This window comes from Ambystoma mexicanum, chromosome 7q (genome assembly GCF_040938575.1).
Source record: "Ambystoma mexicanum isolate Mex_15411 chromosome 7q, UKY_AmexF1_1, whole genome shotgun sequence".
NCBI classification, from domain to species: domain Eukaryota; kingdom Metazoa; phylum Chordata; class Amphibia; order Caudata; family Ambystomatidae; genus Ambystoma; species Ambystoma mexicanum.
The window spans coordinates 337,612,648-337,639,225 of record NC_090941.1 but is presented as its reverse complement, the minus strand read 5'-3'; the positions used below and the strand labels follow the sequence as shown (position 1 = coordinate 337,639,225).

The 26,578-nt window shown below is 44.0% G+C and overlaps 1 protein-coding gene across 6 annotated transcripts in view; it reads right to left on the bottom strand.

Annotated features, from left to right (window-relative positions):
- DACH1 (dachshund family transcription factor 1) overlaps positions 1-26,578 on the bottom strand; it is a 642,674-nt gene that overhangs the window by 347,671 nt on the left and 268,425 nt on the right. For all 6 annotated transcript variants that reach the window (XM_069639021.1, XM_069639020.1, XM_069639017.1 and 3 more), the window contains exon 3: positions 26,189-26,350. In XM_069639021.1, the coding sequence (XP_069495122.1) occupies positions 26,189-26,350 (162 nt within the window). The remainder of the gene's footprint in view (positions 1-26,188; positions 26,351-26,578) is intronic.

Below are 26,578 nucleotides of genomic sequence, written 5' to 3'. Positions count from 1 at the left end.
TTACCATTCCTCTATTTAATATGACCAAATTCCCCATTCTATATAGATAATGTGTCCATTAATGTCCCTGTGCAATTATAAAGTTGTAATAGGAGCCTTAGTTACTTAGACTATTGAATGGCACAGTTGCAACATCTTGTTACATGTTGCCCTATGGTTCGTCTACCCTCTCCCTTGCCGCGACCACTGTTCCACTACTTTTTTCGGTATACTTCTACCACTGTGTATCATATACTTCAGAAAGAATTCATAGGGCAGAGTAGTGTAGTTCAATGCAGGAAGACGACAGTTGTTAGAATGTGAATCTTATTAAAAAAAAATACTGAGAAAAAGGATGCTTGATTTAGCCATATGTTTCCTTAACAGCTGCCGATAAGAGAAGCGGAGAACCTTCCTTGTGTTCATCCGTAGGAGCATTACCAGTGTGATCATGACTAAGAGAAATATTATTAATTCAGCTTCACCATTTAATTTTCAGCAGTTCACAATCAGACTTTGCATTAGTGCAAGTGATATTGGGCCCCATTGCAACCCTGCCAGTCCGGAAAGAACGGTGGTGGTAAATCCGCCACCACCGTTCTTTCCGGACCGGCTGATTAAGGGTCATGCAGGTGGGAGGTGTCACTCCAACCAGGTCTAACCTGGTGGGTTTAACACCACCCGCCTGCAGGCGGACATGGAAACACCGGCTCTGTCATAGACGGAGCCGTTGTTTCCATGGTCCCCATCCTGGGAATGGGGATATCCGATTTCCGCCTCCGGAATTGTAATGCCCTGGTGATTCCGGCAATCATGGAGGCAGAATGGTAATACGAGTCCGGCGGTAACCTGCCGGAATTTCCGGCACGGTTACCACCGGACTCGTAATGATACCCTTAGTGTTATCACAAAGGCAGATCTCTTAGTGTGCATGGCTGAAGCAGTGCCTCGTAGAACATGCCTTTAGCTCTCCTTATTTTCCTCAGCATGTTACAGAAAGAGTGCTAATGGTCAAGAACCCTATTTGAGCGGCATAATGGATGTATTATATTCCTCCTCTCAACAAAAAACAAAAAAAACAAGCTGTACTAATTGATTTGTATTTTTTTACGGCACATAGACATGTTTTGCCAAAAACAGTGCTTTTGTTTCTAGTAATCACGTTAGCCTTGGAAACGCCATGTGGCTATCTAATGTCTGCAAAGGCAGCCCGAGAGCAGCTAACAGCGAGCGGATTGGATGGGAAGGTCCTCCTGCCCACAGATATGGATCGGCTCAGTCACACGCTGTGCCAGCTGTCATCTCAGCCATACTGCTGTGATTTAATGAGTCTGTTTATGTCCCTTCTAATAATATGGCCATCTCTATGAAAGGGAAAATGCAACCGGGACCCCCCTTTGCCCCTTCTGGATCTATGGATTGGGCAGTGTGGTTCTTTAAAGGGGGGCATCTTGCGGTGCAGAGTGGAATCGCCTTTGCCTCCAATTCAAGTGGTTGGCAAATTGCCCATTCAAAAAGTTCACATTGGGCCACATTTGCCACTCGTTTTTCAATGGGATTGTGCCGTTGTAAAATGTTTTTGTAAAAGAGGCCCATTGTGCCTTGGGGATATCTAGGGGTACAGCTGGTAAGAATTGCGTGAAATAGGCATATGAAATAGGACAGTTTTCAGGTATTTGAAAAATGCAGGTCAGCTTTACGTGTCAAGCTGTGTGTTTGCATCTGATTGAGTTACACAATAATATTCATCTTTCTTATGGCCATAATAATTGACAATTTATGATTTGCTGGGTGCAAATGGGTAATTTGCAATATTCTAATTACAAACCGATGGATGTAAACAATGTTACAGGCTCAGAAATCAAATCTGGGACTTGTGTCTTTGTTGAGGCGGTGGTGGTCAGACAGTGCTGTACACCTGCCTTGCCTACATAATGATCTGGCACGCATGGGCAAAGGAGCCCCCTGCCTGTGATTGTTGATGACATTAAAAAAACACACACTGCGCCATTTGGCACCTCAGACGGTTCACACATAAGTTCTGAGTGGGACCCAAATGCAAGAACCTCGCTTCCCAAATCAGGCATCCACTTCCATATGCGAGGTTACCCGATTGCCCCATCGCTAAGCGCACTATTTACGTATGGGCCAATTCCATGTGTAGTTGAGTAATACAAATCGTGATGATGCAGTTGCCTTTTGTGGAAACAGTGTGCATGTTTCAGTTTGTACATGCATATCATAGGAACTGGATGTATGTGAGCCTTATGTTTTGTGCCATTGTTTCTCTATTAAGATTACAATAATTGTTGGCGCAAACATGACATTGACATTGGGCCTCATTACAACCCTGGCGTTGGAGCATGGTGCTATTAGCACCATGATCCATGCCGGATTCCGCCATGGTGGATGGCGGATTTACCGCCCCATTCCAAGGTTGGCGGGGCGGTAAATCCCCATTCACCATGGCCCCTTCCCCATTCCCATTTTTGGCCCATAGTACTCAATGGGAATGGGGAAAACGCTAATTACGGCACCGTAAATTATGCTGCCGTAATTAGCACGAAGGTCCCTTAGCGGGTTGGACTTTAACGGCTGCAAAAATCAGGCGTTAAAGTGTGAATCGGGCGTTAAGGGTTTAACGGCACCGCAGCCTTTTACGGCGCCATTAACCCCTTAACGCCAGGGTTGTAATGAGGCCCATGGTGTTATGTGTGTCCTCTCTTTTCTCACGCAGGACAACTTTAGCATAAATATCTTTTGCTGTTCGTATCCAAACGTATTAAAGTTGGATTCAGTTTGTTTATTGTGTGCAGTATTTCTTTCTGTGTTTTTGTCTGCTGCTCAAATTCTTAGTTTTGAGTTTGTGAATGTAGGGCGGTGTTAGAGAAACGTGGCACAAGTGAAAGTGTAATTAGCAGTAGGACATAAATTGCGTTTGTGCAAAAAAAAACATTGTTTCAATGCATGACTTTACCAGAGCAAAAGACTACACAAGGGCAAACCATATGTGTTGTGTTCTAAAGGACTTGTGCCCGAGTGCTAAGTGTACTTGCACCCATCACATTTCCTTCAATACTACTCATGGCCTTTAGTATGCAACTTAATTTACAATTTTACAAAATGGGCACATGTCGTGTTACAGCTTTAACCACCCAGACATACATGACTTATTTATTTTCTAATAATGATCTTATCAGAATGTTATGATATAATCCAAAACATAATGAAATATGATAAACATTCATTAGGTATTAGTGCGTCATATATGGTCATATATGTTTTAGTTTAGTTTAGTTAGTTTATGTATAGGGTGCAGCCAAACCCAAGGGTAACTGGGCGCGTAGACATGATGAACAGCATGGTTACATATATGTTGCACATACGCGACAAGTAGGTGGCAAGAGAACCAGGTTGCATAGTGGTTCATGACAAGATTACAGAGTAAACGTAAACAATACAAAATGCATTACATGTGGGTGAGTAGGGCTTATCTTTTTACTGTGATTTACTTTAGCTCTGAAGGTCCAGAATGATTCTTTCGCCCTGATTGTCATGGGGAGTGCATTCCAGCATTTTGCTGCAAGTACAGGGAAACTGGATCCCCCTGCTGTTTTCAGGTTGAATTTGGGAATGTTCAGTTGATGCATTTAAGGTGTTCTAGTGGGTCTGGACGAGCTATGTCTGGAGAATTTGTCAGATAAGTAGCATGGTGCAGTCAGTGATAGGCATTTATGTGTAATGACAAGCAATCTTAGTTTGATTCTGTCTCGAATGGGTAGCCAGTGGAATTCCTTGCTAATGGAGGAGATGTGGGCCTTGCGAGGAAGGTTGAGGGCACATCTGAGGGCATTATTTTGAAGGACCTGCAGTCTGTTCAGATTGTGATTGGTGGAACCCAGGAAGAGAGTGTTACTGTAGTCAAGTCTGGACAGTATAATTTCTCTGGATAGTGTAAGGCAGCTGGTGGTTGAGAGAAATGGCTTGCTGGCATTGATTAATTTGTTGGTGTAGGCCATGGATGAGATGGTTGCGTTAATTTGTTTTTTGAGAGATAATGTCGAGTCAAGATACACACCTAGCGTTTTGACTTCCTTTGATACTTTAATGAGTTTTGAGTTAATAATGACTGATTGGTACCTGGGGTCCAATTTGTTGAGAAGAGCCTGAGAGCCTACTATAAGTAGTTCTGTCTTGTCGTCATTCAAGCAGAGGCTATGGGTGACCATCCATGCTTGAATTTCAAGGTAGATTTCGTTCAGTTTTACAACATCTTTCTCAGAGTTCCCAGTGAGTGAAATGAAGTCCTGGGTGTCGTCCGCATAATTGGTATATGTGACGCCCAGTTCGTCAAGTCGGTCAAAGAGGAACTTGGTGAAGATGTTGTAAAGTGTGGAGGAAATACAGGGACCTTGCGGTACTCCACATTGGATTGGGACAGGGTCAGCTGCAGCCGCTGGCGGGAGGACCCTAGTCGACCTATGGGAAAGGAAGGACCGAATCCAATTGGTGGCATTCTGTGAGAATGCAGCAGTCGAAGAGAGGTGTTGGGTGAGAATTTGATGGTCAACTATGTCAAAGGCTGCGGATAGATCCAACAGGAGCAAGATGGCCAGGTTGATCTTGTCTTTGGCTTCATCCATTTGGATTTTTAGATCCAAGAGGGCTGTTTCAGTCCCGTGCCTAGGTCTAAAGCCGGATTATCGCAGGCCTAGTAGATTATTGTTTTCCAAATGTTGTTGTATTTGGAGGTATGCCACTCTGTCTAGTATTTTAAGGAGAAAGGGGGCGGTAGTAATGGGCCTGTAATTAGTAGGTATATTCGGGTCTAGGTTGGGTTTTTTGAGGACAGGTAAGACCCACATCTCTTTGAGGTTGTTGGGTACAGATGAGTTTTTAAATGAGGAGTTGATCAGGATGGTGATGAAGGGGGCTAGGTCTTTAGCTCCTTCCTTGATGACTGAGGCAGGACATATGTCACCTTGGTAGTTTGAAGGTTTGAGGCTGGCAATTATGTTAATGACTTCATCCTCAGTTACTGGGATGAAGTGAAATAGCGGGCAATCAGGACTAATGACGCTCTTTTTGGTGTTCAAGTGATCTTTGGGAGCGAGGCTAGCTTTTTTGGAGTCAATTTTAGCTTGTAAGAGGGCTATTTTATTTTAGAGAGCTTGTTGAATATTATTGCACCAAGCTTTGTCTTTGATACAGTCGTCTGAAGGGGGCACAGGTGATTCTAATTCTCTTAGGATGGAGAATAATTATTTTGTGTCGGATTTGGCATTATGTATTCTCAAAGTCAAGATCTCTTTTTTGGCATTCGTGATGGCAGTTTTGTAGGTGGCTCCTACTGAAGAATACTTTTCTTCGGAAGCGAGCGATGGGACTTTTCGCCAATTGGATTCCGCTGTTCTTTTAATGTTGCAGAGATCTTTTAGTTCTGCAGAAAACCATTTATTTATGTGAGCAGCTGATTTGGGCTTTCTTAATTTAAGCGGGGCTATTTGATCAAGGGCCTGTTCCAGCGTGTCGTTATAAAGTTTAACGAGGGCAACTGGATTAGAGTTCAAGATAGGAAGGTTGGCATTAGTGATTGGGTTTAGTAGATCTGTTTCTAGATGCTGTTTGTGGTATTGTGCAGGTAGATGCACATTTGGGCATGTCTTTGGGTAAGGTGATAAGATGGTGGTCTGTCCAGGCGCAGGGGGTGATGTCTGTCAAAGAGAGGTTGCAGTTGGCGTCAGTCAACCAATCCAGGGATCTCCCTTTTGCATGTGTGGGTTTGGATATATGTTGTGTGAGGCCTAGATGAATGATAGTGTTGTTGAGTAGGGTAGCGTTGATATCGTTAGGGTCATTGAGGCCTGGGTTAAAGTCACCGATAGGGATGATTTGTGAACGTGGTTTACTGTTGGCGGTCGGTAGGTGTGTAATATCCTCTTCAAAGGAAGAGATGGTGCCAGGTGGTCTATAGATGAGGTGAAGAAATATAGTACGGGTGTGCGATAATGGTATTTTGATAGAGAGGAGTTCAGCGGAAGGTAAACCAGTGTTGATGACTTCTCTGAAGTTCAAGTTGGTTTTGGTGATAATGGCCACTCCAACCCCACCCCCGATTTTCTGTCAGCTCAGATAATATTGTATTTCTCTGGGATAGCGATTGAGAGTGCCAGGGCAGCTGCAGGATGGAGCCAAGTTTCTGTGACTGCAAGGAAGTCTAAGTGATTGGCAATGATCAGGTCAGCAATGTCATGAGAATGAGCTATCAGGGAGCAAGCGTTAATGAGTGCACCTTTGATTGCAATAGTGGTAGGTGTCATGAGGTCATCTACAGGTGTGGCGGGGTTGTGGCTAATGGGAGCAGTTGCGGGTGTCAGTAGTACTTTGTTGCTTCTAGTTTGTTGGGTAGGCACCTTATGATGTTTTGGATTAGGGCGAGTGCGGGAGCTTAATCTATTGTTTCTCAGGCGAGTGGGACAAGCAAGAGTGTGAATAGTGTCATTGACTAAGTTAAAGCAAGATCCTAGTCTAATGTTTCTTAAGAACGTAGGGCATGGGATAAGAGGTGTGGGGGTGGTGGCAAATCTAGTGATCCATTCTGTCGGTTATAAGCATGGTTCTTTAAGGAAAGAGTCAATAGTATGTGTATTAGATGGGATGTTAGGACCTGAGGAGGGTGGACAGTTCAGAGATGAAATGTTGTGAAGTAGTGGACGGATTGTGGCCATGGTAAGTGTTGCTCTTCTTAAGGTGGCCATAGTATTGATCAGCTGGATATGCTGCTGGTGTGATGGGTTTAGGTAGGAAGGCTAAGAGCTATGGTGTGTTGTGGTCGGCAGTGGCAGGTGTCAGGGCTCAATAGGCAGTGTGAAGCAAACAATGGTGTGGGCACAATGGGTTGTAGCAATGGTCTTGTAATGTAATGGCTAATACCAGAATGCAAGTGTAAAATGCAATAGCTAACAATGGGCCACAATAGCTAGTAGCTAGGCTAGTAATGCAATGGCTAATACCAGAGTACAAGTGTAACATACAATAGCTAACGATGGGACACAATAGCTAGTAGCTGGGCTAGTAATGCAATGGCTAATACCTGAATGCAAGTGTAAAAAGCAGTGGCTAGCAATAGTTCACAACAGGCAGCATGTCACATTCAAAAGTCTAGGCAAAAATGCATTTAACTAAGAGGTTGGGTGTGTAGTTCAATAGTTTAGGCATCCGAGAAGCCAATGACATACAAGCAGGAATTCTTGGCTGTTTCAGTATGTAATGCGCGATCAGTCGAGCAGTGACGACGTTCTAGTGTCATGGTGTGGAAAAGTGCAGTGGGTTTTCATCAGGCTAAATGCTCATCTGAAAACTGCCCTTCTTAGTCATAGAGACATTTGCGTAGCAACGAGCGATGTGATGTACTCACTTGTATGGGTCTGCGCATGTTAGCCAGTCCGTGGCTGGTGACACTCAGTGGTGGACAGGGGCTGAACAGGGCCTTTGTATGGCCTTCGTGTGGCCGCCGGCGCTTCTGCCTGCGGCAGATGTGGGCAGTAGATATTTCGGCTAGTTGCCGAGCAACGAAGTAGCAGCCTCGCTTTGGCGTCGCGCTGCGCCCAGTATCATAGGGTCAGGCACTGCAAGTCAGGCAATGCGAGCATGCATCGCTTGCTGGGATTTGGCCCCAGAAATGCACAATCAGCAGGTTGGGCAGCGTGTGGGCCAGGTAGTGGAGCCTTACCGCGTGGAAGGCTCATCAAAAATCATCTGGACCACGTGGACGGCAATACTCGTAGCACGAGCTGCTGCTGGATCTCCACAGAGTGTGGATCAGGTACGAGGTGTGTGAGGAGGGGCTCCTGCCCTCTCCTTGAGGCGGCTGCTGGCATGGGTGAATCCTTATTTTTAATACAGTTCTTAATATTGCTCCCAAAGTCCATTAGTTTCTCTTTAGTTCTTATAAAGTATATGTAGTTATCTTATTCAGCATTTTTATGTGGGAAGTTCTGGCATTTCACTTTGCATGTTGCCAATTGTATGTTCTTTATTATGACATGAAGACGAAATACAACCTCAGAAAAGAGCCCTGCACCAATGTAGACACCACAGCATATGAACAGTCTTAGCTAGTCATACAAAATGTAATAAAACAAATGACAGCCAACCAGATATTTTACAGTGGTCAAAGAGATGCATGCAATCCAACCCCGGGCTTCTAGGATTTAGATCACACTATCGATGGCAGAATATAAACAGTCACAAGTGTGGATATGCCAAGGGTTGCCATCTATCTAGTGTAGGGAAGCCCTGACTTTGTGTATGCTGTTTAACTATGAAACGATGAGGCAAATCCACCCAGAAAGAGTGGTCTGTTAAATAGACTCCCTTTTCATCAAGCTCCATGCCAAAAGCCAAGTATACACCCCTTCCCAGCTGTATTAGTCTCCCAGATCTGCTGCTCTTGTAATCTCATGTCACAGACAAGGTTCAGAGGTTGCATGTACGTTGTGCGGTAGCTGCTGTGACTGCCAGGTCAATGCAGAAAAGAGGTTGCATTTAACTCCTCCATTCCAAAACCAACATAATTATGATAAACCAACACCTAGTGGCAGAATAATTTGATAATAGAAGCCATACCTATGTTTTGGTATGTAGAAGAGGGTTTGCATAATTATTAAAAGCCACATCTGATTTGTAGCATACCAGTGTCAACTCTGTGAACTTAGACGAGCTATGAGAGGTAAAGTGGATTCCAGGCACCTGCAGTCTGCATTCCATTGAATGGGACAGAGGGCATTCTGTTGACACTCTGGGAGTTCAGGTAACTCCTCCCTGCCAGGAGCCTGGCGATTCACAACAGGAGATCACCTGGGAGTCTGGCGGCCCAGAGGCAGTTCTATGATAAAGGCCTTCCTAGAAAATGAGGGTTTGCACACAAAAGGGCCTTTGAAGTGTAGGGCTAGCGAGCGGGCAGGTTTAGGCAGTCAGGAAAAGCAGAGCACAAGGGAGAAAGGATGCATCCATCTTAGTTGTCTGTGGGTGTATCTTTCCTTTCTCTCTCCTAGACATCCTGCACAGCAATAATTGCCTGTATGATGCAAAAAGGCACAATTCAAGTTATAATTGTAACTAGTTATTTATAAGGTGCATAATACTCAGAGGTTTCTAAGCGCAGTGTAATTGGTTATTTATAACGCATGTTATCTTAACAAGGAATGGACCAATCCCCTGTGACTAGTTGTCTTTCCCCTTCAATATAAAGGGATATTCTAGTAGCCAGGTATTAGCCAACCTGCACGGGATTGGGAGACAGAAAGCAAGGAACAATCTATCTGTCTTCTGAGTCCCTAAACTCAGAAGCAATATTTTTCCTTGTTCCCTTCTCCAAATCCCAGGGAGGCTGGCTAATACCTGGCTAATACCTGCAGGAATCCTTTTCCTCCAGAGTGTTTAGCTTAAAATCACAAGCTACACAAAATGTTCTTAAGACTGGAGAAGGTAGTTTTTAAGAGAAGGACAAAATAAAGAATAATAGTTGTTGCCTCCAGATAAGAGGACATGCCTTGTGACATCACAGGGCCAGCCTGGCTCATTACCTACAGTGGGGGATCTCTGTATAGCAAATGCATCCCCTATTTACGAGCTGTAACCAACTTCAAATGCCCAACTTCAAAGAGACTAATAAAAACACTGGCCCAGAGAGACAAATGGCACTGAAGACAGAAGGACTCCAATTTGCATATCACTAAGATGTTTTATTAATTTAAAAGGACCATTATCATGTCGACATTTTTCTCAGTCACCATTCGTTAGATTTACTTTATGTGTCATTCTTTAGATAATTTCCAGACAATTTTGGCGATATACACTTCCTCCACCTGTGACTTAGTGAACTGTAATGGCCAGTTAAACTAGGTTCCTGGCTGATCTGAAAATGTCCAGAATTTAAGAGTTGGCAAACTGGTGAAGGGTGAAATTATGAATGTGGAGAGTAAATTACATGTTCATAACTGTTGTGCTTTCTGTGAAAACAGTGGATAGTTGCCAAACAGTCATGCTTAATGGTGCACACCTGGATGTCATTTTATTCAATTCCCCATGATTAGCTGAAAAGAAATATATACATAAATATATATATATATATATATATAGTATAGCAGTTGCTAGTAAAATTATGAAGTTTTGCCACATAACTAGTTTTATCCAAACAATTGACATGAGAGCAAATGGGGATTGATTGCAAACAAGGCTACCACATATCTGCTCCAGACTCTTAAACCAATCTATTAAGATGGGCTGGAGTTGGGAGGCAAGAGAAGGTTAACTGTCCAATCCTATTTACGAGAACTCTTGCAGGGTACTCCCCCAAGATTGCAAACGTTGTGGTGTCATAGCTGCTATGTAAGGGGGAATGAACTATGAGGAAGGAACAAAGCTGCTGAAATGTACCATCAGGGCGAACTGCTAAAATTACCATCAAGAGAGGTACTAAAATTGCAATTGGGTGGAGTTGTCTATTGGAGCTGTCTGTTGCTGGGGAGGCCTAACAATCTGACTAAACACTATGGTTGAAAGCTGGTGACCATCCTGGGGAGATGAGCGGGCAGATCCCTGCCCTATCCTTCCGGAGTGCCTTGTCATGCAGCTGTTGTCCTGAATTTCTATTTAAGTAAAACTGAGCCCTTGGGAAACCAAAAGATGGGGGTGTCTGTTTGCCTTAAATTATTTCCCTTTATAGTGGGCTGGGGGCAAAATTGTGTAGATCCTTAGCCTAATTCACTAAAAATATCAATTTAATTAAAAAAGCTAATTCCCGGTGTACGGTGAAAACTATAGACGGTAATTTAATTGGGTGATCCATTTTGTCCTGGTGACCCTGACTTCTTTAGGAAGAAGGGTGTATTGGTCCCTAAACTAAAGAAAATCTCTGAACCATCCAGATTCCCCAACAAGGTCCTTAAAGGGGTGGGGGGTCTGAAATCCAAAATTCTCAAATCATTCCAATTTTTTTTTCTGTCCAACTTCCCAAACACCGACCAAAAAGTCGGGGGGGGGGGTGGGAGTCTGAAAAACAAACCACTAAATCACCCAGTGTTTATTTTAAACCAAAAGTGTGGGTGAAATCCGAATTTCCATATGCATTTGTACCAATCAAGAAACCCTGGTTCTTGCCTTTAAATCATGCAGAAACATTGAAATTGCATAGCACTACATTTAAACTATGCTTGGTTATTGATCAGTTTAATTATTTCTTAAAGTGAAATTTGTAGAAAGTAAAGAATTGTGATTTGTATTCTTTTCAACTCACTGGTGTGATGTATTTATTTTGAGAGAAGTTAATTGCGTTTTAGTGTGAGTTTCAGAATATCTAATTCAAATAAATATAAATATATTTCTTGTACGCTGGCCTGGTTCTTGGCTCATTGGTAGCTCAGAGGGAGGCATCCAAGGGGTATGAAATGCATGTGAAGTAGGGCTGAATAAAATAATCCATTAAACAGTTTGTTGTGTGACATCTTGAGTGGGGAGGGAAGGAACTCCCAGTGTTGAGGGTGGCTTCTCAATAAACCATTATGCCATACTCCAAAAGATGGATAGATTTGAAAAGGGATGTAATTATCAAGGACATTTAAGGCATCATGGGATTATTGTACTTAGAGCCTGGGAAAGGGAGCATTGTATCTGAAATGATGTCAATGATTAGTGCCTTAAACATCCTGCCACGTTGTCTCCAATTATAAATGTCCCTAATACTTTTGAATTGTACTGTTGAAAGTGATTATAATTGTATTTCCATATTAAATTAAGATTCAGTGCTTCCTTCTCTAAGCACAGCAACTGATATTTTATGTTGGAAAACAATTAGTCAATGCCATAGTAACAAATATGCATACATAAAAAAATATGTGGTTAAGTTGATCCATGACTCTTCAAATCAAGCACAAATGTAAAGTTGAAATGTTATTTATTTCATGGCTGTAACTTACAATGGAAGATAAAGGGCACTCATGGGGGACTTATATTCAGGGACTTATATAGCAATTTGTACGCACTTGCATTACATTGATTGCACATGTATCCTGCATGGAAAGTATAACAAAGCCCTCAACTGTACACAGCTGCCGTGGGGTTGATATACTGATGTATACTCCGGTCCACCTTTTAGAGCTGTGCTCCATAGAACGTGGCTCAGTCCCATTACTATTTCTATCCAGCTGTCACAGTCTCTGACATAACCATCCACGCTGCGTTCTGTTACTCTTCACACCACAGCTTTATAATGTCACTGCACTAGTTATTTCTGCTAATAATTGTACAGTTGCATACAATAGTTATACTATTTGCATGCAATGTGTTGCTCCTTTTCTCAGGTCTGTTCAGACTATACAGTCTGCAGTAGGGCCACTCAACCGATAGTGCCTCAATGTCATAACAAATGGCCGGAGGCACTATCCAAATATCAAGTAACATAATATAACATAAGGTTTAGCCAACTTGGGCACCTTCTAGTTGTTTTGGCCTACTACTCCCATGAGCACTCCCTCTTGATTATGCTATGTATAATTGCTAGTAGTTGTAGGCCAATTGGCCTGGAGTGAAACAGGTTGGCTAGCCCTTATCTAAAATCATTAATCTGATACATTCATGAACCCCAAATAGTTTGCAAAGATGGTTTAACTGAATGCTTGGTAGAAAGTCACTGGGCATAACATTGATCTGCTCTACATAAAAATAATTTATGGCAGCAAGGTCCACCTAATAGAAAATAGTTTTTTGTGCCGAGAAGCCGAACAAACGATTCCTGATGCAGATCATTCTGTGATTTCATTGGATTTTATAGTGATGTTTGTGGTTATTTGAAACATGCTCCTCTTGCAGCTACAGAGGCAATAACAACTCTTTTACCGAATAGTAAAAGACCCATATCCACAAGTATTCAGTAAGTTAAACAATATCACTTTTATAATGAAGCCGCGATGGCATCGTTGAACTGGAGACTGTTTCTGAGCGTGCCCGCTCTGGCTTTTTCACCCGACCCTTCGGAATCCGCTCACAGCACTGCCAGCTTAACCAAAAAGGATTAACTCTCATATCCAACTGAGAACACAGATAATTCTCAGTAATTGGTAAAAAATGAAGATGAATGGGGCTGAGAGATAAGGAGCAATTAGCCCATCAGAAGTTACAGCTGTGCACTCAATTCGGATCCATCTCTGGAGTCTCAGTTCCATTTAAAGAACCCAAACAGAATAAGCGCAGGAACCTACCAGCCCGCTTCCCTCACCGACCTCTCCCAGCCATCGAAAAGAGAAAGAATTGAAATGGCCGCCCATCACGTGCCACTGCCTCCATTCTCTCGCCTTTCAATGCAAAGACACCTGTCACGGCGAGCTAAATTGCCACCTCTCGCAGGACCCATGCCTAAAGCCAATCTTTCCTTTTTAAACTTTTTTTTTAACAAAAATCAAACGACTGCTGTAGACGCTCTTAAATTCCCTGTCAATCGTTTCATTATAGCAGCATCATCTGTTTGAAAATATGAGCAATTCCCTCATCTAATTATAGGGAGGATTGTAGCTTCATTAAGAGCGCCAAGGCTTAGAATGAGCGACGAAGCTGCTGTGCTCTGTGAAGTGGACTGCGCTCTCTTTGCTTTCCATGGTTTTCTCAAGGTCTCAGAGAGAATTCTTTTCCAAGACGTCTTAAACATAATTCTGTCTCTCAGAAAACGTCTTTGTGTGTGCGGGGAAAGGAAGGAAGTGCAAGGCGTGCCACTTTGAACACTGGGGACACCGGGTTGGCCAGTTTGAAAAGCAATGTTTAACATTTTCAAGTAGGGGTAAATGGTTACATGCATGTTTCAGGAAAACACACATAAATTCAGACAAAAAAAGAATGACAGCATTTGATCCGGCTGATGTATCATTTGTAGTAAATAAACACGTTTTTGGTTGTTAGCTTTCGAGACCTAGGGTGCGGTATCAGAGAATATTTGCACGGGTACAAGTGACATTTTGCATAGTATTAGTGGTAGGGCAAGCATTGCCCCAGTATTAATACCATTACAATATGGCATTAGGTCAAAGATTTTCCTGGTACAAAAATACACTGAAACAATATGGCCCAGGTTCATAGAGTGTTTTTCAATGGGATTACCCCATTATAAAACGGTTTTGTGAATCAGGCCTTAGGTCTTTGCACAGGTGCTAATCCCATGCAAAATTGCATTTCTACTGATGCAATATTTCTGTAATCGGGTCCCCTTGCGTCTAATAGCAACACAGGTGTCCTGCCCTATCATAATGCATGACATAATACCGGTGAATCCACATCAGAGACTTTGCGCTTTCAGACACACGTGTATAGGCGCATAATACATAACCATTAAAGTACAGTAAAGTAAAGAGACGCCTAAACGAGCCACATAGCTGGGAGGAACTGGTAGAAGAGTCAACCGTGCAAGATCTCGCTTTGGTGTATTTCATAAAACGTAACTATTAAGCAACAGTTTCTAACCCCCTCTCCTACATTTTTTCTTTTCTTTTTAAATTGATATAAATCGTGCTTTGTCCCTGTGGGAACAAAAGGAAGCGTGCGCTATGACTTTCAACATAGCTGTGTGCTGCTTTAAGAAGAGTGTGTTACAGCAGAGGGTAACATGCAACCCCGCGTTTCCTGACTGTGTTTAGAAAACGCAGAACATCAAAGTCGCCTTTAATTGCTTCACTTCCTTAAAGAAATTATAACATTTCTGTGTATGGATGCCACTTAAACAATGAGATTTTCTTGGAACATCTGTCCCGAGGCGCCATTTTGAATAGATATGAACTCATTTCCTACCAGGCGGGCAGTTTGCTATTGTTGATGGCTGTTTACAAGTGCCATGAGTCAGCTATCAGCTGGTGGCGTCTGGTGGCAAAGGTCCTCGCAAAACCCTGAAGTCTTCCTTAAATTCTTTCCAAGCTGTTTTCATTAAATAACCTTTCAGGCGAAGCACAGGTCTCTGAAATTTTCCCTGGCTCTTTGGAACATTATGGTTCCGACAAGGAAGCACATGGGATTAATTCCCAGCCTTTACATCCGACGCGTTCTGTTTCCGCCTCTGATTGGCTAATTGAGCCAAACACTAAGCGCAGCACGTTTCACTGACGCTGCACGCGGTGTTCGTTTGAACTGAAGACATTCAATGAAATACAAAACATGAATGCTAATAATATAAAACCGGTAGGCGCGTTACAAGACCGGTGTGCACGTGCCCGCCTCTACTCTTGTATTGTCGTGGAATACGCCTGCGGGTGCCTGTGTGCGCACTCCATATAAACGGGTGCTCCTCAGACCGCTGTTGCCAGAGAAGCCGAGCCGGATCATTTTTTACCCGCTAATCTGCAGTGGAGTTCTTATCAGCCAGCCTGTCACTAGACAATACTTGATATAAACAAGAGATTGCAAAGACATCCCAGCAATCAATACAAGGCCGGCTACAGCGCGGGAGCCGCGAGCGGCGCGCAGCATTTGTCCTGGCGTCGAGTTCTATGACCAAATGAAGCATTAATTCAAATCATAAATCCAGGGTGATTTAAATCTAGGAACGAACACCTGCCTGCGTGCGTGATTTATTGTGCCCATTTCAATAAGCAGCAGATTTGTCCATGTGAAGTGACAGGTCACCTTCAGATGCCAGAAGCAGCCTGTTTATCACCATGCAGATGGTCATCTCATCTCAGCAAGTGTATATTAAACTAAGAAACAGGATTGATTGTGGGCCGTCCCAAGCATCATAGACTGCGATGGAATGTGAGATCCCTGTGCAGACGGCTTTTCCCTTGCATTACTTTTCACTGAAAAGAAAAAAAATGTCAAGGTCATCATGGTAAATTAGGGCACACATTTTAAGTATTTGGTTATCAAATAACATCAATGTTTCTCTTATATGCTGTACAGTGTGTTTATGGATTATCAGTGTTGCAGGTTGATGCGTGTGCAGCACGTACTATATTTAGATTGATTTCAAAATGATGCATTGTGTTAAAATATGAATCACAGTTTCATAAGTGCCAAGCATGTATCTGCCTAGTCAGCGTAAGGGAATATTATCTTAATTGCACTCCTATGTGCAAGCAGGGCCGGCATCAGGGCCTTTCAGTTTCCTCAAGTTAAGTGGGCCATCACCGTTTGGGGGCCCCATGTGACTCTGAAAGATAAAGCTCAGACACCTTTTAAGTCGTCATTTAGTCTTTCAGCACCAACCTGGCTGCCTTTCGTTTTCCTGCTGTGAAGTGGCCACTAAGCATGTCTGTGATCATCCGCAGCTTCTCACCCCACGCCGCCATCGCTTTACCTAGAATTTCACCACAAAATGAAGTTGCATAGTGGAGCTGATGATATATATTTTTTTTATTTTATTGTTTAAAGCGCAGATCTAGCTAAAGCACAGCGGAGCGCTGTACAGAGTGTGGGCCGCCAGCATATGGGGATGGCATCCTTTAACAGTCGCGCAGTGCGGTGAGTTGAGGTCTGTGCGCCGGCATGTGCATCCATTGGAATTAGAGCTTGGTCAGGTGATATGCACATATTCCCTCAGGAAGCACCCGTCTTCACAAACTATAGGCTGCGTCACTGTCAATCCGGAAATGCATGCCAAACACAGGCCCCTTGAAGAGGTGCTAATTTATCACAGACATGTTTCACCTGCTTTCAGATATTTGGTGTGGCAAAGTGAATATGCTTGAAGATTAGTGAAATTCAAGGGGGTGATAATGTTATCCAGCCTCAGTGATACAATGAGGGACATCACTAATTGAAAGGTGCATTAAGACTCTTCCTGATTACAATCTATGAACCACGAGCTGCCTCAGGTGGGTTTGCCCAGCTGAAGGCAAGGCCCCCCACCCATTCTTTTGAAATGGGTCCCCACGAGCCGCTATGCATCTTCAACTGGCCATGGCTGCTAGTCCACACAAACATATCTTTCTACCAAAAAAAGGTACACCCTCTTTAAAAGTATAACTTGCATATGGCAAAGATGCCCGTGATTCACACCAAGGAATAAAAGTGGAATACATTTGAATTTCTCTGAATCTATAGGATTCAGTGCTCTGGGCTCAATTGAGTCGAGCTACAAAGCTGCCATGAAATTTGAGTAAACGCCACTCCTGTGTTCTTTTTGTGATCTAGCCACTTTTTATTTGATTGGTAAATTACACCCGTATGGCAAAACTTCATCGGGTTTTGTGGCTGGCACACTGCTAAAATGTTTTATTTTTTGTGCTCGAGCCACAAAAACGCATGCAAACTGTTTACTGTGACTTCCGGTGAACCAGGAGTGCACATGGGATTGGCCAGGGATGCACTCTTCTCAGTGCTGTGGATTCTATGTTGCACATAAATCAGAATTGTGCGGGCTAAGTGGCTTTACCTGACATCAAGGTCAACGTTTTTGTATGTCTGCTTATAACGGTTTTGCCGCTGGCTCAGTCAACAAACACGTCATTTAATTGTGGTAAACTTACCCCATGACCATAGCAAATAGGGACACTAAAAGCAGTATAAAAGTTTTTCTTTTATGCATTCCCCCCTGCATGTGATCATGTCAGTGCTTTTCGTTAGATACAGGTGTGCTATAGCTGAAGTCACAATGTACCAAGAACCATATAGAGGACTCTGGGTGTGTGGGGTTCCTGAGAACAGAGCTTGTTTTAAGAAGCAGCAGCAAGTGCTTGTTGAATTGGTTAAGTTCCCCCTATCATCAGCACACAAGTAAGATATCTCATATGTATTTGCTACCTCTCTCGCTCTCCACCTCTCTCACAAGGCCTGCTTTGCTCACTCTTTCTCTCAATCGTTTTCACTTTTTCCCTCTCTCTCTCTGAGACTTCATCTCTTCCCCTCTCACTCTCTCTCTCGGGGCTTGATAAACAGAACATTTTCCAATTGTAATTTTAATTGTTTATTTGTAGAGCGCTTATACACAAATGAAGTGCTTCAAAGGGCTTCAAGGAGGGAAGGGAACAAGGGAATACAGTTGTCATTCTTAGGCCTTGAAGATTCCGAATGATCTAACAACAATAACTAGCATACTAGGCCAGAGGCATATCTACTAGTGAAGTGCTTGGCGTAGGGTTAGGGGATAAAGAAGTGGTGGGGGAGGCACATACAGATCAATAAACTACAATACTGGTCTGGGAAACATTTCAGATTTCTTGGTGGTCGGTCATCCATGAGTATTTCAAGCACAACCAGGCTATGGAGGGGAGACAGAGGGAGGACTGGACAGACAGACTTGCTAGGCCTAGAACATTCAAGGTCGTATAAGTGTGCAGAACAGAACAGGAAGTGCGAGGGACAAGTGTGCCCAGTCCAGCAGGGGCCAGGATTAAGTGCAGAGTGGTTGACCCTATCATGGAGCATATTGCAGTAGTGCCAGGCAGAGTGCAGAGGCCCGGAGGAAAGTGCAGGGGTGCCGGGGAGCCTGGGACCTGTGAGGCTCTGGAGGTGCACCAGGTGACCAGTCAGCTAACTGAGCAGGTTGAGGAAGAGAAGGAGGGAGGAAAAAAACCAAAGAGAAGGAGGTTAGCAGGGGAGAGGGAGAGAGAAAGAGGAAGAGAAGAGGAAGGTTCAGGAACTTTAAGAGGTCTGGCTCAAGACATAGAGAGGTAGGAAAGCTGTTCCAGAGGGAGACACCTGCAGAGGATAGAGACCTACACCCAAATCTCTGTTTGGAGAAACGTCTCACTGCAGAGTGTTGCAGGAGGCCAAGCCGAGGGCTCCAGAAGGAGAGTATTTGGGAAGAGAGCATAGTAGATAGTGAGGGCCCTGCCCCAGAAAGCCGTATGGACGATACAGAGGGTCTTGAACTTGATCCTTGTAGCCATGGGGTGCAGTGGAGAGATTTCAGTACTGGAGAGATGCAGTCCCTGGGCTTGAAGCTAAGGATACGTTTTGTGGTTCTGTTTTGCATGAGTTGAAGAGGTCGGAGGGTAGAAATAGGAAGATTGAGAAAGAGACTGTTGCAATAGTGAAGTCTGGAGAGAACCAGGGCTCTGGAGACAACGAGCCTCTGGGGGAGTGTGGAAAAGGTAGAATACCTCTGAGGAGGTAGAGCTGGTAGTGGGACTTATTGGACATGTCCGAGATCTGAGAAGAGATGGAGAGAGTAGAGTCGAAGATGACTTCCAGATTTCTTGCGTCACTGGTGGGTGGGAGAGCAAGACCAAGGGGGGCCAGCCAGAGTGAGCATGGGAAAGTGGGAGCAGGGGTCCCGATGAGGATGATCTGTGTCTTGCTGACATTAAGGCAGAGGTCGTTAGTAGCACACAGGACTGAATTGGGGACATACAGTCAGGACAGAGCGAGGAGAGGAAGAGGCCGAGGGTAGCCTGAAAGAGAACTGTGTGTCATTCGCAGATCACTGAAAGTTGGAGGTAAAGGCAGAGATTTTGTGAGCTAACGGGGCCATGTACACATTGAAAAACCAAGGGATAGATTAGATCCCTGGGGACACCACAAGTAGAGAGAGTAAGGACTCAAGTTCCATCTGGGAAGGACGGTCAGAGAGAAACAACGCAAGCCACGCAAGGGCCTGATCTGTGATGCCCAGGGTATCACAGAGAAGGGAGATCAGGATGTTTGTGGTTTACTGTATCAAAAGCAGAGGAGAAGTCAAGGAGAATGAGGACAGAGGGAGAGCTGGAGTCAAGGTTTGAGAGCAGGTCTTTACGAGTGTTCAGAAGTGCACTTTCTGTGCCTCTGGATGCTCTAAAGCCAGACTTATGGTCATGGAGACAACCAACAGAATCAGTGTGGTGGGTAAGCTGAGAGATAGCCAACTTCTCCAGGAGAAAGCCAACTTCTCCAGGAGTTTGCAGAGGAAAGGAGTAATGGAGATTGGGCGATAGTTAGCTGGAAAAGAAGGGACGGCAGAGGTTTTTTTTTTTAGCAGAGAGTGCACAAGAGAGTGCTTGAGAGAAGTTGGGAAACCTCCAGTGGCAAGGAGAAGTTGCAGAGGTCTGATAAGGCTGGAGCTAGAAAGTCAATTTTGTTCTTGATAGTTTTGGAGGGACAAGGGTCCACCTGTTTGTAGGAGGCTTTCATAGCCCGGACTTGTCTAGAAACCTCCTTAGGTGTGACAGGGGAGAGGGAGGAGAGAAGGGGGAATGGTGGGGGCAGCCAAGGGGGGCACAGGAGATGATGGTGCAGCAAGGGACCCGCAAAGAGACTGGCTGGGTGCAATTGAGAATGAGGCTGCAGTAGGACTGACCTGCTCCTTACAGACATTGAAAAGTTTGGCGGAATTGTTGGAAGCCCCAGAGATGCAGGCTTGACTATGGATTCTTTTCTTGCGCTGGATGCAGAGTCTATACTACCTTTGCAGAAGGCGGCATGCCCGCTTATCAGAGGGTGCACCTGAAGATCCAAATTTCTGCTCTGCTGCCCTGCACTTGCGTTTAAGGTCAGCTACATCAGAGTTGTACCAAGAGTTGCACTTTTTGGGAGGCTTCAGCCGAACCCTCATGATAGGGGCAAGGTTGTCGAGAGTATTGGAGATGGAAAGGTGAAATTTAGAGAGGACCATGTTAGGGTGGGAGTCAGCCACAAGAGTAGGAGGAGGGGAGTAGGTAGAGGCAAAGGCAGCCACTGACACTTTTATCATGGGTCGGAAGACCTTGTAGGTGGGAGGCAGTGCAGGGTGTGACAGTGCTAAAGGAGAAGAGAGTGATCAGTCCATGAGAGTGGAGTAGTGAGAGGGATTGAGAGCGGGATGTTTGTGGATATGAGAGCATCCAAGGTGTTGCCACCAGTGTGTATCAGACTAGAGGGTAAAATGGAGAGAGAGAGCTAGTCGCATAGGTCATGGAAAGCTCCTGAAAAGTCAGGAGAATCAAGATGGTTGTTGAAATCCCCCAGCAAGAGGGGTGGAGAGAAGGAGGACAGGAGAGAGGATGCCAGGTCAGCCGATTCCGAGAGGATGAGGGTGAAGTGGCCCAGTGCCAATAGAAGGTGGCCAGAGTAAGAGAAGAGACCGGGCAGAGAGAGAGCCGGCAGACCAGGCATTAGAAAGAGGATTAGGCCTGAATGGGAATGGTAGAAACAGGGATCCACTTTGGAAAGATCAGAGCAACTCCCGCTCATGGCCTGTTGAGCCTGAGCTAAGAGAGGATCTTTTAGCCTTCAGGGAGAAGTGTGTCAAAACTTGTGACAGAGCTGTCCTTAAACCAGGTCTCAGTGAGAGCAAGAACATCAAGGTCCAGGAGTTCAAGGAGATGGCAGATTGTCAGAGGAGTGCTTGACTGCAGAGTGAGAGTTAAGTGTATCAATGTGGAGCAGATTGCCATTTTTGAAGGACTTACGGGGGGGTGCAGGGGACAAAGGTCCCCACTGCAAGCGGCGCGTCTGCCAAAGAGATAGAGGGAAGAAAAGGCAGAAGGGCCGAAGGGAGTGCAGGCAAGGAAGCCGGGACAGTATTAGATCACCCCAGATGCATCAGCAGTGGGTGGCAAGGGCACCAGCATGGGAGAGGCTGACAAGGTCAGTGATGAGTGTGTGGGCAAGGGAGCCAGGATAGTAGAAGACATTAACAGAGCCAAAGTAAGAGAGGCGGTGTGGCCAGGTGGAGGCAAGGAAGCCAAAGTGTGCCCCGCAGGCAAGGGAGCCATGGGTAGGTGCAGTTGGCAAGGCAGCCTATGTTGAGGAAGGTGGAAAGTTGATAAGGCGAGGGAGAAGCCTATCAAAAAGAATGAGGTTGGGTTGAGGCCCTTGTACCAAGACGGTACCATTTTGATAGACTTTAATAATGAGCCTGGAGGTCGAGGAGGAGACCAGAAGAACTGCCCAAATTGGGTTGCACCATTATAAAACGTGTTTGTTAATGAGGCCCTCAGTCTCTCTATATATCCTAACTTTGTGCACTCTTTCAATTTTATCTGTCTCATTTGCTTTCGCTTTTTCTCTCTGTCTCACGCTGTCTCTTTTTGCCTATCACGCTGTCTGTCCCTCCTTCCCCTTCTATGTCCTTCACTTTTCCTTGCTCTCTCCTCCACTTTTGCTTTTCTCTCTCACACTCTGAATCTCTTCATTCATCTCCCCATTTCTCTCTGACTCTCATTCATAAATCAATACAGCAGTGACCACATAGCTAAAGTACTAAGAGTCTGATTTACAAAGTCCCTTTTCAATGGGAAAACCCAGTTGAAAAACACTTTGTAAATCAGGCCCGAAATATTCACACTGAATAGTTTTCAAACAAATGAGGTCAGCATATAAAAGTAGGGGCCTAAGTATTACATCCGGTGAATTTACGTTTGAAATCACCAAACCAAGCACTTTTCACATAGGGTGCTCAGTATACTTAGAAGGCGTACAAATGTGCTTGCTAAATAATTAATTAATTAATTAATTAATTAATGTTTTATAACACATTTAGCATAGGACCGGGTTTCGAACCTGTGTTGGCTCCGCACATTGTCTAGCTTCCAAAACAAACACGTTGCCCCTGAGCGATGCTCCAGGCTCTGCTTTACATGCAATATTCTGTATGACCCTCACCAATGTATTAGGAATTTAGTGAAATTGGCGGAAGTAATATTGTTTGGCTGGAATCATAGTGGTGCTAGCCAGAGTGTTGAGCCTCACATGTTTCATTTTGATGTAAATATAAAATAAATACATGTTTTCACATTTGTCACAGCCCTTCTTCTTCCATGCCGTGAAGTTAGTCCTTAAAACGTAAAGTTCCCCTCAATCAATCTTGCAAATGGCCAGATTGTCCAATGCCATTCTTTCACCCTCAAGCATTAGGCAGGAAAGTGGAAGCACAGTTCTCTAAAATTCATTTGAGTATGGCTCTGCGGTGTAAGGTTATAAGATCAACTGGTGGGGTGAAAGAACACAATCTTGTGAGATATCGGGCCTAATTCACAGAACGTTTAGTACAGAGTAAAGTGTCTTTACACTTCAAAAATACACTTTGCACTGGGGCTAATTCACAGAGCGGAGCAAAGTGACTGCACTCCAAAAGTACTCTTTGCACTGTGCTTAATTGGCCTACTTCACAAAGAAAAGCCCATTTAGCGTCGTGCAAAGAGTACTTTTCCAGTGCAAAGTCACTTTGCATCGCTCTGTGAATTAGGCCCAGTGCAAAGTACATTATTGCAGCACACAGTCACCTTGCTCCGTGCTGAAAGTGCTGCGAATTAGGCCCATCTAGTCTAATTTACTGCAGTCTCCGGTAAAAGGCCTCAATCTCATCAAACCTCAATCATCAAGAGCGCAGGCTGAAGCTGCCTCACAGTAGAGAGGCCTACCCCTAGGTATGCTTTGCTGTGTTCTTCATCAAATGTTACACTATCGTAGATGGGGCGTCAGAGTTTTTGCAGGTGCTAATCAGTATTTACTTATTTTATTTATTTGAATGTATAAAATGCGCAAACGGCCCTGGGGCATCATGGTGCTGTTACAGAGGATTCACTTGGATACAATGGTACCGAATAACAGATACAGAACAACAGTTGTGAAGATATTTAATATTTACAAGCTGTGAGTGGGAATGTTCCAACGTTACATGGGAACTGCCTGTGATTGTTAATAGAGGGGAGGTCTAGTTGAAGAGCTTGGTTTTCAGCGTTCTTCTGAACACTCTTCCCTGAGAGTGGGGCAGGGAGCGTTTCAATATTTGGATGCTAGCACAGGAAAGCTTGCTCCTCCAGCTTTGGCTCTTTTAAAGGTAAGGACAATGAGCTGGTTGGAGTGCTGGATCTGCTTGGGTGTTTTTGACATTGCACAGTGAATTCTTTCTGAAAGGTACAGAGGTGCAGTGAGGGAGAGGCACCTGTGTGTGATAGCAAAGGTCTTGAAGAGCATACGCTCTTGAACTGGGAGCCGGTGGACGCCCCGTCTGGCCTGTGAGATGTGCTATTTTCTAGGAATGCTTAGTGCCGCTCTAAGGGCATTAATCAGTGTCACATATTTCAATGGGTTTTGTTTGTTTTGTTTTGTTTATTATTTGTATTGTGCACCGGACCCATAGGTATCAGGACGCATAGCATGAGATAATTCACAGCTTGCTTACACAGCAAATTACAAAATTACAAATTACAACACAGATAGGGGATATAATACACGAGATGACAATTTATGTACTGCTCTTGTTTGATGCTTCTATCCCTCTGTTTTTCTTGTGGTACGTCAAAATATTGAGGCTGTTATACCGTAAGCAACCATGGACAGAAATGTACAAACGTAATTTAACAGCAGGGAATACGTAAGGAATAATGGCTGTTGTGTGCATTAGCTAACATTGAAAGTTCCACAGATTGATTGAAAGCCGGCTGGCCCTTACTATAGGGGGCTGTAGACTGTGCAACTTTCATTAACTGAGCGGAAAATGGACAAGATGCTTTACTATTGCTGATATCAGACGTAGGAAGAAGCATCTTTAAGGAACCCAGCTCCAAAGGGAAAACCCAGCTCCAAAGGGAATACATGAGCTAAAAATGGAAGACTCCGATTGTCTTGGGGGGATAGCTCTGGGGCAATGAGATCGTCTTGTAAGCAAGACAATGCGGAGCAACACAGGTTCGATCCACCAGGTCCGTGCTTATAAACCTCTGTGTATTAAGCGCATTATAATCACAATTACAAAATACAAGAATTGTAATGCCCTTTGTTCATAAAACAATGGAGCTGCTTTGCCTATTTTCATTCCGTAAATACCAACATATCTCTACCAAGTTACCATACTAACTTAAATAATGTGTCAAAAGCACCTTACGTATCCTGCATGAGCTATTGGCAATAGAGCAGGCCTACACAGTATCAGACACTATTTTCACTCTCATTTAGTAGTATGGGTCCTAACATCTTCCTGGAATGTCTGTGATCAGTGGCAGACGTGTGTGGTCCATTGAGGGGCTTGTCACATTCATGTTTGCCAGACATAACTCAGGTGGAAATATTTTACTCTGCCAACAATGCATCAACCACCTTCTAAGCCCTATGGACGCCATCATCAGCTGGGGCCATTTCGCAATCAAGTCTTGGATTGAGTTTGGTTTCTTTAATATGAGGTGGGTAGGTTACAGAGGATTCACTTGGGCTTTGATGATGGCTCTCTTCTGAATTCCTTCTGTTATTGATGCGAAACATGCCTTCGTGTTCGGTCAACCAGTATGTCAATGGAACCAAAGAGCTGGGCAGTGGCCAAGTCAGGTGACGGTTGCCTCTGTCGTGTCTCTGATTCTGGATCAAAAAGGTGGCATCCAGAAGACACCCTATTAGACCACTGATGGTCTTCCGTGGATGCTTTTTTATTCCATCTGTTTGTCTCTCTGACATTTTAGGACAAAGAAGTAGCATACAAAGGATATAGGTAAGTACTGCAGCCGAGGATCATTGAAAATGGCAAGAAGGCATGGTTTTCTCAAAGACAGCCGCTGGAGCATGGAAACATATTACTTCATCTAATGGACCACAGGTGACCAATCGTTCAACCCGAAATTCCTGAATACCCGTTGTTTCATATCTACAGCAGGACATACGTGACTAGGCATGTGAGGGTTAATTTGTAGAAGACTATCTATATATTGATTGGTAATGTTACGGCTCTCACTTCTGCTACTGGATACATTCTAGACATGTGATGCTACAAGAAATATGTATACCCAAGCATTCACTCTATGAAATTGCTAATATGTCCACTGATTACAAAATTAAACTGTAAGTAAAAAAACAGCTGGGAATATGCACATATCACTGTGCCTTCCAAAAATTCACAACATAAGCCAACAAGGGGCCAGCATGAATTACATTAAGGTGGTGAATAACACAATGCGAAGGAAAGAGTGACATTCCTGTGTTTGTGATGGAGATTTTTACAATGCAGCAATGCCAAGGGCACCTTACGATAATGTGTTCCTGGGACTCTTATCTGTCACCACACCTGCCATGCTTACAACATACATTCATAAGAATGAACCGCTTCCTCTATGAGAAAATATGATTTATAGCTTGAAAGAGTATACATCTGCACAGAAGCCGTGACTCATTTCACATGGCTTCTGAATTGAATACTCCTTCCGGTCTTATAAAGCCTCATCCTGAAAGGCTGCACCCACATTCTGTCAAAGTAATGGTTCACATTTGTACATAAGAAGCTTGAAACGAGAGGGCACAAATGAGCACTGCATTTCAGCCATTTTTAAAAGGCTTTGCTTGTAGTACTTACCAACGCTTGAATTCAAGTCCCCGTTCTCTGAGTCGGTGCCATGCTGGTTATTGCTAGCGTGGTAGTTGCTCATAGCTTCTAACTTGATTTTTTTCACCTTCATCGCTTCAGCTATGGCTGCATTAGTGGCAGCTGCTGCTGCCGCGGCTGCGGCTGTCAAGCCTGTACGAGACAAAAGTAAAAGAGAGTATTCAGTAAACTGTAAAGTAAAAGCATTGTCATCATCACCCCCTTAATTCATGCATATCATATTTTAATTTCCATTAATTACTCTCATGTTGGCCATTTAAAAGTTATCAAACATTTTCAGAGGAATGGACCCACACACAAGCAGGGAGCCAATCATATCGTGCTCACTGAACACTTCTCAAGTTCATTATGCGCCAACTC